The 12596-nt window shown below is 35.9% G+C and overlaps 7 protein-coding genes across 7 annotated transcripts; 3 read left to right on the forward strand and 4 right to left on the reverse strand.

The window, feature by feature from the left end:
• Positions 1 to 152: 152 nt before the first annotated feature.
• C9374_002299 (uncharacterized protein) lies at positions 153 to 1964 on the forward strand (the record flags this gene model as incomplete). The annotated part of the gene is made up of 3 exons (XM_044691701.1): positions 153 to 959; positions 1073 to 1539; positions 1658 to 1964. The coding sequence occupies 3 exons, from the start codon at positions 153 to 155 to the stop codon at positions 1962 to 1964; spliced, it is 1581 nt and encodes a 526-aa protein (XP_044550547.1).
• A 116-nt stretch (positions 1965 to 2080) lies between these two features.
• On the reverse strand, positions 2081 to 4174 carry C9374_002300 (uncharacterized protein; the record flags this gene model as incomplete). Its single annotated transcript, XM_044691704.1, has 3 exons — positions 2081 to 2225; positions 2289 to 3300; positions 3472 to 4174. The coding sequence occupies 3 exons, from the start codon at positions 4172 to 4174 to the stop codon at positions 2081 to 2083; spliced, it is 1860 nt and encodes a 619-aa protein (XP_044550548.1).
• A 464-nt stretch (positions 4175 to 4638) lies between these two features.
• Positions 4639 to 6520, reverse strand: C9374_002301 (uncharacterized protein; the record flags this gene model as incomplete). Its single annotated transcript, XM_044691705.1, has 3 exons — positions 4639 to 5599; positions 5739 to 5865; positions 6040 to 6520. The coding sequence occupies 3 exons, from the start codon at positions 6518 to 6520 to the stop codon at positions 4639 to 4641; spliced, it is 1569 nt and encodes a 522-aa protein (XP_044550549.1).
• A 270-nt stretch (positions 6521 to 6790) lies between these two features.
• On the forward strand, positions 6791 to 7666 carry C9374_002302 (uncharacterized protein; the record flags this gene model as incomplete). The annotated part of the gene is made up of 1 exon (XM_044691706.1): positions 6791 to 7666. One exon carries the CDS (start codon positions 6791 to 6793, stop codon positions 7664 to 7666), a length of 876 nt encoding a protein of 291 aa, XP_044550550.1.
• Positions 7667 to 7701: 35 nt separating this feature from the next.
• Positions 7702 to 8394, reverse strand: C9374_002303 (uncharacterized protein; the record flags this gene model as incomplete). Its single annotated transcript, XM_044691707.1, has 3 exons — positions 7702 to 7798; positions 7844 to 8087; positions 8136 to 8394. 3 exons carry the CDS (start codon positions 8392 to 8394, stop codon positions 7702 to 7704), a joined length of 600 nt encoding a protein of 199 aa, XP_044550551.1.
• Positions 8395 to 8588: 194 nt separating this feature from the next.
• Positions 8589 to 9176, reverse strand: C9374_002304 (uncharacterized protein; the record flags this gene model as incomplete). The annotated part of the gene is made up of 1 exon (XM_044691708.1): positions 8589 to 9176. One exon carries the CDS (start codon positions 9174 to 9176, stop codon positions 8589 to 8591), a length of 588 nt encoding a protein of 195 aa, XP_044550552.1.
• A 362-nt stretch (positions 9177 to 9538) lies between these two features.
• Positions 9539 to 12595, forward strand: C9374_002305 (uncharacterized protein; the record flags this gene model as incomplete). Its single annotated transcript, XM_044691709.1, has 1 exon — positions 9539 to 12595. The coding sequence occupies one exon, from the start codon at positions 9539 to 9541 to the stop codon at positions 12593 to 12595; it is 3057 nt and encodes a 1018-aa protein (XP_044550553.1).
• Position 12596: the final 1 nt, after the last annotated feature.

Genomic DNA, 12596 nt, shown 5'->3' on the forward strand with positions numbered 1-12596 from the left:
GCACATGACCTCCTCGAGGAGGCATGGTACTCAAGCTACCCGTCCTCATGTGATATCTTTCCAACATTACCAAGAGAAATTCAGAGATATCATTCCTTGGGCACATGAAGACAATCCTCTCAAATTGATCAATAGCGAAAAGCGCACAAAAAATGTTCATGTCTCATGCTTCTTCCGCAACCACACCAACACACCATCAAGTTGATGCCACAACACCCTTCTCTCCTATTCCACAATCACCCCAACAACAAGATCTTCTTGTCAACAACAACATGACACTCGATCCCTCTTCTGTCACTTCTGAATATTATTATGACATTAGTGATGTCATTAAAAACACAGAACTTGCCATGAATGAATCATCATTGACCAATCCTCCGAATGACATATCCAATCATTCCTCTCGATTTCGTATTCAATATTTGAAATTAATGAGAAAATTTAAATCCTTATCCTTGTGGTCAAAACTATTTCTATTATTAGTGATTATATTGGTGACGACCATTTTCATTGCAGGTTTGACAAGTATGATTTTCAATGCTGCAGTTTTGAAAAATTCAACAGCCATTTATTTTCTAAGTGCCATGTTTTTATTGAGTGGATTGAGTTTGGTCTATTTTGCATGTGTCGCAATATTTGCTGAAAATGAATATTTATTATTTGCATTTCTAGTTCAGAGTATTTGGGGTGGATTAATGGCTGCATTTATGGTGTATCAGAGTGCAGTAGCTATAAGTATAGCAGAGAATAATCATAATAGTGGTACTGGTAGTGGTACTGGTAGTGGTAATAATACTGGTGGTAATAATACTGGTGGTAATAATAATTCTGAATCAAATTATGTGACCACCAAAGTGGTAGTCATTCTATTAATTATTATACCCACTTGTTTATATTATATTGCATTTTTATTATTTGTAATTATATTGATACCAGTGTATAGATCTTTTGGATGGAAGGTAGGTGAAAACCATGACATGGATCATTCATGTGTGTATGCATGAATTTTTAATGTATTGATGAATTTTTCAATAATATATTTATTTTATTTTCATATGTTTGGAGAGAATAGATTTTCAGACGTGTTGGATCCTCTCCTCATCTCGTTCGATATTATCGATTTTATTGTATTTATAAGGCCATTCTTCAAGTAGATGTTGGATTTTTAACAGCATTACTTACTATGGCCATGTTTTGGCTCAAATTTGATTGGATGTATTTGTCTCAAATTGGACTTGTTGCTTCCTATATATTTTCACTAATTTGTGTTCCACTTACTTTACTTGCCATTAAGAAAGAATGGTATCTCTTACAAATACCAGTATTATTATTTGATTTAGTATTACCTGGATATTTAGTTTACAAAATTATTGAAGCATGGATTGAAAAGGAGACTAGAATTGCAAAAGATAGTGTGTTAGATCAAACAGCGATTGTGGTCATCATGACTATTATTTCAATATTTGTTTTATTGGTTCGATTTGTCATGATAACATTTGGTGTGATTTGTACAGTGAATTTTAGAAAGGGTTTGAAAAAGTAAGTTTGATGAATATGGAAGATGTAGAATCTCATTATTAATAATGACAATGGTAAATAATTCCTTAATCATTTTGACAATTTGGTACCATTCCTTAACAATTATTCATTCTATTAGAATATTCGAACAAGATTTTATTAGTTACAAGAAAAGATTTTACACTTGGTTTGGAATGAAAAATCGATTAAATCGTTTGAATGCTGAACTCCAACAATCTCTCATGGAAGCTCAACAGAAAGAAGAAGTTTCCAAATCATCATCACAACAACAACAATATAGACTAAATCACCATGATGTTCACGGTGAAACCAAGAGTATTCATGATGATACGCCAATGCATGAGCATGTTGAAAAAAAAAAGAAAAAGAAGAAGAAAAAGAAAAAGGTCATGAATCCTGAAACGACTGCTTATTCTCAATTGTAATTGATTGTGGGCCATCACTACTGAAAGTATTTCACACCATATTCCACAACCATCTTACATTCATTTGCTGCAACTACAACAACAACATCAGAGAAATAAAATTCTGTATTGCAACTTCATTTCAATACAAGTAATCCTATACCTAGTCCAGTATTGGATCCTACTGTAATTCCAAAGAGTAAAAAGAATGTCATCATGGTAGCAGTAATTTCCTTTTCATGCAAATTTGTGAACTTTTTTGGTGCATTTGACATCAAGACGCTTTTAACATTTATGAAAGATAAACAAACATGATACATGTCCACACACAATTCTACGACATACCTATTTAAATATCCTCCAGAGAGTGACAATAAAAATACTAAAATCAATGGAACACTATCATGATTAAATATCTTGGGATTTAAACAAAATATAAAGAGAGGAATGAATACAATTCGCAATACAACAATTAGAAATAAAACAATTTCCATTTTCTCAACTCGACATGCATTCCATAGCTTGCTCTTCCAATGATTCCATTCACCCTTCGTTTTGTTCGTCATGGTTTCAACGGTTTGATGTTGAATTGGAAAGAAGTCAATCCAATAATATGCAATTCTTCCAACAAAGTCATAAATTTGAAATGTTAAATTTGTCCATACAGGTAACCATGTTTCCATTGAAGTTCCAATATAAATAGTTTCAGCACTACTACTCAAACCAGGAAATACAGAAAGTGTTACAAAAAAGTCCAAGAATAAACTTAATGCATAGATCCATGTTCTCTTTCCAATATTTGTAATAATATTCTTAATAGAGGTAATTTCATGATGACTTTTGAGTTGATCTATTGAAGTAGTATGATGAGAAATGGAAGGATATATCGAATTGGAAATGGTAGTAGTAGTGGCATCTACAATCGTCTCTTGTGACATGATGTTATCCATCGTCATGGTTGATGTGTGGTTTTGATCCATACTGGTTCTGTTGTTATTATTATTATTATTCATATCATTATTATTGTTCATATCATTATTATTATTATTCATATCATTATTATTATTATCATTATTATTCGTATGAGAATGATTATTGGTGTGATTATTAATTTCATTATTATGAGAAGAATTGTGAGTAAAAGTATCGATCGTGGTATAATATTTCACAAATCGAGTTCTTGTCAATACATAAAAACTAATCAAACACACCACATTCAAACATGCACAACATGCAAAATAAATAATAGTAGACATGGATAGAATATGAATTGGAACGTCACCATTGTATCCACTTTCAATGGTAAGTTTTGTCAATATTCTCAAACATGTAATAAATAATCCAGCAAATGCACTTCCTAGTATAATTCAATAAATATCATATGAATGTGAATATAAATGTTCATATTCATCAACCAAACACAACATTCAACAATGATATTGTGTCATCAACACATTCAACAATGGTATTATATCATTGTCATCATGGTCATCATGCTGATAAACTCTTACACTATTGACACACTTACCTGATACAACCGTATTCATATAATGATGAGGTAATTTACTTGATAATCCATAAATTGAGCTTTGAATACTTCCTGTGCATATAGCCATGAGTACAACAAGAGCTAAAATCAAATAAAATTCAATTTCTCGATTACCAATAACAACATATAATAATGGTACAATAATTAATAATACAGTGAGTAAACAATAAGGAATATAAATTCTAAATAAATATCGAATATGTGTTCCATATTTGATTAAAACAAATAATGAAATTAATGTTGAAAGAGAATAGACAGATGTCATCCAGAGCATGATTTTTTGAGCGTGATATAATTTCAATAAATAATCTACAGCAGAGAGCATGGCATTCCATGGAAAGAGTTCACCCATTCCTTGTAAGAAGAATGTCATTGTGATCATGTGATATTTATCAATTGGTGGTTGAGAATGGTTGTTTGATGATTCAACCATATGAGAATGGTTGTTTGATGATTTGACAATATTTGATGATTCAACCATATGAGAATCTTGTGAAACGTTGTGATGCGTGGTGGTGGTGGTGGTTATAATGGATGTTGTTGTTGCTGTTTCCAGAGTTTGAAGAGGATTTTTATGTCCTAAACATGAAACATTGGTTGTAGTGGTTAATTCTTCAACCTCCGATCCACCAGAGGAGTGCATATCATCATTGCGATCATCATCGCTTCTCTTTGTGGCCATGATGATCATCTCACGCTCGTGGTTACGGGTCGGTATTTTTTCGAGCTATCTCAGAAAAGAAACTTTTGGTGTTGTGGTTTGTCCAATCCAGCGTTGAGTTCAAACTTTGCGACACTTCTGTCTGTTTGACTCGTCCAAATCAAATACAATGTCCAACTTTCCAAGCAAATCCTCAAAAGTGAGGGATTGTTTGTGACTGACATCTCTACCAAAATGTCCAACATTCTTAAATTTCTTTCTTGATCGACAAATGTAGATTGCTTGTGTAAATCCAGATTTCAACAAGTGATTTTTCAAATCTTGATACCGCAATAAATTTTTTTTTCGAGCTATCTCACAATTCTGGTCTCTGGATTTGACAAACAACACCAAAAAAGCATGAAATGTTTAATTTCTCGATTACGTCCAAACAATATTGAGTGATCATAAATGATCATCCCTTTTCTTCGTTATTTCAAAAACATTTATGGCCAAACTCCCATTTCTGTATAGCTTTGAGCGACCGAGTCAATAGCAGAAATATAAGCTGCAGTTCTCAAGTCAACATTGTACTGTTCCTTAACTTTCTTCAAGTTGTTCCAAGTGTCATGTTGAACACCTTCTAAACCGGAATAGACGTAATCAATTTCACCAGATCCAGAAGTGAGAACTTGATATTCAAATTGAGATAATCTTTGTTTTCCACTCAATCTAGTAATAGCATCAATCATGTCTCTCTTGTGTTTTTCTTCAGCTCTACGAGTCATTCTTCCGAATTGAACATGGCCCAAATTCTTTAACCATTCAAAATATGAAGCAGTAACACCACCAGCATTTGCATAAATGTCTGGTAAAACTTCATGACCTCTCTTGAGTAAAGTGTCATATGCAGTGGATGAGATTGGCATATTTGCACCCTCAACAATCAATTTAGCTTGAATATCATTCACGTTATTATCATTGATTTGATTTTCCAAAGCAGCTAAAATGAGAATATCAGCGTCCACCTTCAACAATTCCTTTGGATCCTTAACAGAAAGTGCTTCTGGGAATCCCATCAAGGTCTTCTTTGTTTGTCTGTGCAATAAGACTTGAGAAACATCTAAACCATTTGGATTGTAGATTGATCCAGTTGAGTCTGCAATACCGACAACAATAGCTCCTTGTCTTTGAAGGAATTGAGCTGTATGACTTCCTACTCTTCCGATACCTTGAACAATGACCTTCTTTCCGAGAAGAACTTTATCTTCAGGAGTATTTCCCTCCTTGTCAGCGTAAAAATCTCTGATGGCAAAGTAGCAGCCCTTACCAGTAGCTTCTACACGTCCTCTGACACCACCTTGAGAAACTGGTTTACCAGTGACACAAGCTGCACTGTTAATGTTGTCAGGGAAGAATGCTCTGTATGTATCGGCAATCCATGAGAGTTCTCTTGAAGTTGTACCACTATTGAGTTGTGAAGATTGTTGTTGGAAATCGTGTTTGTTGTGAAGAAATTGAATGTCGAAAATCGTCAAGAGAATCAATGTTTTGAGAATGGAGAATGAGAAACTTGCGTCCACAGAAAATTGACTGTAAAACTTACATATCTGGACCAGGAACGTCGACTTCAGGGCTCATGTATTGTCTGGTGAACAATTCAGTGGCATATCTTCTTGTGATTTTTTCCAATTCAATTGAATTGTAGTCGTTCACATCAATATCGATACCACCTGTGGTGATTTGGACCAGTTAAAATTGAACGTTCGTGATGGTTTACCATCATCATCAAATAATCATGATAACAACAAATTGAAAATAAATGTCGGTAATAAATCATCAATGATAAATACATAAAGATGGAGAACAGAATAATTATTTGAAACGTTGCAATCAAACGAACATACCCTTAGCTCCACCAAATGGAATGTCATTCAAAGCACATTTCAATGTCATCATCAAAGACAAACCAACAATGTCATCTCTAGAGAGTCTTGTATATCTAATACCACCCTTGCATGGTAGACAATGTCTCGAGTGTTGTGCTCTGTAAGCCTTCAAGAGGGTAACATCTTTATCAAAACTGTTCATAGCCTTTGTTCTTTGCACTGGAATAATAAATTCATAAACAGCCTCTGGTTCTTTGATGTAGTCCAACAGTCCGATTGGATAATTGCTGTTCTTTGAAACAACTTCAGCGGCTTTGTCATAGAAATAGCTGACGTTACCCAACAAGCTGAACTTTCCTGATCCAGATGAGGAAGCGTCAGTAGATTTGAAGGCCTTTTGAGAAGCACATCCAATAGAGTTGATCAAAGACACATTATGATGATGAATGACGTTGCTGGTCTTTGCCGATTTCGAGATAAAGTTGAGTGATTGCTTCATTTTTTGCGTGTGAGGATTGCAGGAGAAGGGAAACAGGAATAAATTTGAGCAAAAGACCAAAATAATACGCCACCAGGTCTTGAGTTTACAACATCAGAATTCAAGGACTCTTATTCTTCAAGTGGATTGGGAATTTGGAATTGTTCTATGCCAATCTTGCAATTCGAAATAAGCATAGAACTTCGGTACATATATTCTTCTTCCGATCAGAAAACCGTTAAATCTGCTGTAAATTTTGGCGCCCTGTTACAAACAAATCTCTAAGAAAAAATGTCATCGTATTATCACCAGAAAGTCGATATTGACGAAGAGGAGTCCGTGTATAACCTCATTGAAAGGCCAGTTGAGGTAATGGCAAAGAAGGAGATGTATCGATCAGCATACCCGGGAACAACCCCACCTTCTTACTCAACGTTCGCTTTGAAAAATACTAGCAAACCAGGAGTTGCAAATGCAGGCGGAAGCTACTTTGATTTGGATGTCATGGGAGGACATCATACAATTAAAAAGAGTACTGCCACAATGGGAAGACCGGTTAAACATGACGTTAAACCAGATTCTTTTACAAAGAAAAAACAAGGTCACTACACCGACGTTTTGAAAACTATGGAAACACAAAAGGCTAAAAAGTTTGAACGAACCTTGCCTGATGGGGTTTCGAAACGACCTCCAATCCCCAAGAAGGATGAGAAACCAATCATGGGCCTCATTACCAAAAAGAACTATATTGTTAGTAACGCTGTTGATAACATTTTGAGTGCTCCAAGAAAAGTGAAACAAATGGAGCCACTTTGGACACAAAAGGCAGAGTATGGTAAAGTTCCTGATTACCTTTCAAAAATCAAGCAAGAAATTCAGGATGAGTACGAGTACATTCAATCGTTACAGCAACAAAATGATTCAACTGGAAAGTCAATGAGAAAACTCTCAGATGAAGAGAAGGAATCCCTCATAGATGGACTTCGAAAGAAGTGGAATGAGCTACATGAGAGATATCAATCGTTCAGTTTTGCAATGCCAAATGACAAAGTGCATATACAACGAAAAGAGGCAGTGGAGCAACAAATGGATGAAATAGAGAAAAGTATCATCAAGCTGTCCAAGCAAAATATTTTTGTTTATGACGAGGAGGATATTGATTACTAAATCCAATTTTGTAGATATGTAAAAATTAAATTAATTTACTTTAAGCTCTTCCTAATGTTAATTTGGGACAAAAATTCCTTAAATGATATCTTTGAATTTCCTTCTCCAGTTCTAGAGTTAATGAAAAGGTTTCTAAGGACAAGTGTTAATGATATACACGTGTCGTGCAGCACATACCTTAATTTTACGCTTTTCAAATTGTCCCCAAATCTATTATGTAGTAATAGAATGCATTGACTTGCAGTAATATAGCCCGTCAGCTTTCTGTCCTTGCTAACAAAGTCTACAATATTGACAAGACGATCTGGGATGAAAGATGTTTTCTTTTCTTCCTTTACTCGCTGTACAATTTCTTCAAGATCGCTGACCATTAGAAAGTTTTTCGAATTGTTGTCACACACTTCCCAGATCATCATGTCAACTTGAAACAACTCAGAACAAATTGACGCAAGCAAGTGTCATCACTTACCATTGTCTAAATATTCCTTTGGAGCTCGTAATTTCCTTAAAACCTTCAACAAATCACTCGAATCCAATTTTTTGTCTTTATTGCAGTCCAGTATTCCAAAGGTTGCCCTCACTCTTCCAATTTGGGCCTCTTTGGTTTCTATCGGCACTTGTCCGTCGTTGATGCATGTTTCTTGTGCATTCTCCGATAAATCATCGTTATTTATTGTGGCTTTCGATGTGTTCATGGTGCTGTTGTTGGGGAGATTGCTTCTCAACATTTTTTTGATATTTTACTTTGCAGAGATCGCCTTCCAGGAGATATTGCGAAACGAGATCAATCACTGGGAATACGAATTATGAAATAAATATTGATTTTATTAATGAAATTATTATTTTCATTGCAACCAAACGAGAGGTGATCCAGAGGATGATGAAATTTCAACTCAATACCAATATATTTATTAAAAATATATTAATTTTGAGAACCGAAATACTCCTTGGAGTCCTTTGGATTTGGCTTAATGGTTGGCTTTCCTTGTTGCCATCCTGCTGGGCAGACTTCTCCGTGCTTGGCAACATATTGGAAGGCTTGGACCAATCTCAAGGCTTCATCAACATTTCTACCAACTGGCAAGTCATTGACAGTGATTTGTCTCAAGTTTTGTTGATCATCAATGATGAACAATCCTCTGAGAGAAACACCATTTTCCAAGAGAACTCCATAATCACGAGCCAAGGACTTGTCGAGATCGGCAATCAATGGAATGTTCACTTGTCCCAAACCTCCTTGCTTTCTTGGAGTTTGAGTCCAAGCCAAGTGAGTGAATTCACTGTCGACAGAAGCACCAATAACTTCAGCACCAATCTTTCTGAATTCCTCAGCCTTCTCAGAGAAAGCAATAATTTCGGTTGGGCAGACAAAAGTAAAGTCCAAAGGATAGAAGAACAAGACAACATATTTGCCCTTATAGTCGCTCAAGTTTACAGTACCGAATGATCCGTCTGGCAACAAGGCAGTCTTGGAGAATTGTGGAGCTGGCTTTTGAATTTGTGGAGTCATGATAATGTTCTGTGCAAAGCAGGTGAATTTTTTTTGGTTGAGTTAAAATCGTTCGCGAAATTTGCTCAGTCTTTTGTTGTGTGGCTCCGTTTGTGCGCAACCAAGGACGTTCCTACAAGCTTGGATCCTCTTCTACGGAATAAAAACTAGATACGGAAGAAAACTAAAATGACCAAAACAAACATCAACCACTTTCGATAAATCGAAAAACAACTGTTGGAATGTTGTTGTTTTCAATATTATCAATTTCAACCTTTACTTTCAAGCACAACATGCCTGAAATTTTGGGCTTCAATCGAAAGCTGGCAAGTTTTTATTGGTGAACGTGATAAAAATACTGAGTAACAAATTCGTTCAAAAAAATGGGTAAAGATAAAAAGAAGAAGGGACTCGCAGACGATGACTACATGTCTATGCTTGCTGGCGATGAAGCACCAGCAACGGAAGACACAACAACAGCCGAAACAACATCTACTCCTTCTCAATCAAACACAGAATCATCAAAAAATAACAAAAACAAAAAGGACAAAAAGAAAAAGAATGATGATTACGAGTCAATGATAGCTGGTAATGACACTGATCAACAACAAGACGAAAATGCTTCTGAACAACAACAACCAAAAAAAGCTGAGCCAAAAAAGCAAGAAAATAAGAAAGATAAAAAGAAGAAAGGAGGTGATGATTATTTGTCCATGATTGCTGCTGAAGAAGTAGAAATTGAGGAAGAAAAACCAGCGGAACCAAAAGAAGAATCCAAAAAGGATGACAAGAAGAATAAAAAAGAAGACAAAAAAGAGGACAAAAAGAAGGACGAAAAGAGCAAGAAGGAAGACAAAAAGAAGGATGAAAAGAACAAGGAAAAGAAAGAGGAGAAAAAAGATGAAAAGAAACCAACAGCAAAGCCAGGATCAGCAGCTGCAAGTAAAAAAGCTCCTCCAAAGGCTGTGGCCGCTTTAAAGGAAAAGCTTGAAAAGGAAAGGCTTGAAAGAGAGAGAATTGAGCGAGAAGAGGAGGAGAAGCGAAAAGAACTTGAAATGCTCCAAAAATTAGAAGAACAAGAGAAGAGAAGACAAGAGGAGGAGAAGAGAAAAGAAAAACTCAAAAAAAAGCAAGAAATTGAAGAACTAAAGAAGAAAGGACTTTACAAATCAAAGAAACAGCTTGAAGAAGAAAAAAGAGCAGAGAATATGAAAGCATTGATGCTTCAAATGGGTCATGTCGCTGCCTTGTCTGACAAGAAGAAGGATGATAAGAAGGATGACAAGACCAAGAAGGAGGCTAAAAAGAAGGACGAAACACAAGCAGAAAAAGCTCCAAAAGAAGAAAAAAAGAAAGAAGAAAAGAAGAAGAGAGAAGAAAAGAAGGAAGAACAAGTCAAACAAGTTGCAGTTGACGACGACAGTTGGGAAGATTTTGATCTTGATGGAGGCAGTAGTAGCTCAGATGTTAACAAGCCAACTACTGAGAGCCAAACTGCTGAACCTTCGAACATTGATGAACCCAAATCCGAAGACCGTGCTGAGGAGGAAGAAAACACTATTACTCATGCTGCTGAGCAAACTAGTGATCAATCCAATGAACAAGGATTATCGTCAAGCCAGACTGAAGATGAGAAACAAAAAGGATCTACAGGTGATCTCCGTAACCCTATTTGCTGTGTTCTTGGTCACGTTGACGTTGGTAAAACGAAAATTTTGGATAAGATCAGAAGTACTAATGTTCAAAGCGGAGAAGCTGGAGGTATTACTCAACAAATCGGTGCTACTTATGTTCCAATCGATGCTATTAAGAAGCAAACTTTCAAGCTCAACGAGTCTGTTAAACAGCAATTGCAGTATAATCTGCCAGGTTTGCTTATCATTGATACTCCTGGACACGAATCCTTCAACAATTTGAGAACTAGAGGTTCATCACTTTGTGATATTGCTATTCTTGTTATTGACATCATGCACGGCTTGGAAAGACAAACTATTGAGTCTTTACAATTGATTAGAAATAGAAAGACTCCATTTATTGTCGCATTGAACAAGGTTGATGCTTTGTATGAATGGAAGGCAACTCCAAATGCTCCAATTAGAGAATCTTTGAAGAACCAAAAGAAGAACGTCATTCAACAATTTGAACAAAAACTAAAAGATGTTCAAAACCAACTCATGCAGCATGGTATTAACTCTGAGCTTTACTTCAAGAACAAGGACTTTAAGAATTGTCTCTCTTTAGTTCCAACATCTGCACACACTGGTGAAGGTATTCCTGATCTATTGGCTCTCATGTGTCAATTAACTCAAAAGCACATGGTAAAGAAGTTAACCTATAAGACTGAGATTCAATGTACAATTTTGGAAGTGAAGGTCATTGAAGGTCACGGTACAACAATTGACGTCATTCTTTCCAACGGTATCCTGCGAGAGGGAGACACCATTGTGGTTTGCGGTCTAAACGGTCCTATTGTCACTCAAATTCGTGCCTTATTGACACCGAAGCCCTTACGTGAAATTAGAGTGAAAGGTGAATATATTCACTGTAAGGAGGTGAAAGCATCCATGGGTATTAAGATTTCTGCTCAAGATTTAGATGGTGCTGTTCCTGGAAGTAACGTACTTGTGTATAAACCAGGTGACAACTTGGACGAAATGAAAAAGGAAGTAATGGCTGATTTGAACGAAGTTTTGAATAGAATCTCTACTACTGGAAAAGGTGTTTTCGTACAAGCAAGTACATTGGGTTCACTGGAGGCTCTTCTTGAATTTTTGAAGTCAGAAAGTATTCCTGTTTGTGGTATTAACATTGGACCTGTTCACAAGAAGGACATTATTAGAACATCAGTAATGTTAGAGACTGCTCCCGAATATGCTGTATTACTGGCTTTTGATGTTAAAATTACCCAAGATGCAAAGGAAGAGGCTGAGAAATTAGGTATCACAATCTTCTCAGCAGATATTATTTACCACTTGTTCGACAGATTCAAGGAACATAAGGCCAAGAAACTCGAAGAAAAGAAGCTAGCGGCTCAAAATGATGTTGTTTGGCCTTGCGTTTTGAGAATCCTTCCAGATTGCATTTTCCACAAGAAAGATCCAATCACTGTTGGTGTTGAAGTGATAGACGGTACTTTGAAGATTGGAACTCCAATTGTTGTACCAACGAAGGATCAACTTGTGATTGGTAAAATTGCAAGTATTGAGCATAACAAACAACCTGTTAAGGAGGCAGAAAAATCAAAGCAAGTTGCTGTTTCAATTGATTCAGGTGGCAAAAATATCGCATACGAAAAGCATTTTGACCACAACGACCTTCTTTACTCCAAGATTTCCAGAAGATCTATTGATCTTCTCAAGGAACTCTATCCTGAAATCAAGGATAACAAGAACTTGCTTGTTTTAATCAAGAAACTCAAAGACATCCTCAATATTCCATAAA

This window comes from Naegleria lovaniensis (genome assembly GCF_003324165.1).
Source record: "Naegleria lovaniensis strain ATCC 30569 chromosome Unknown tig015, whole genome shotgun sequence".
Classification (NCBI taxonomy): Eukaryota; Heterolobosea; class Eutetramitea; order Acrasida; family Naegleriidae; genus Naegleria; species Naegleria lovaniensis.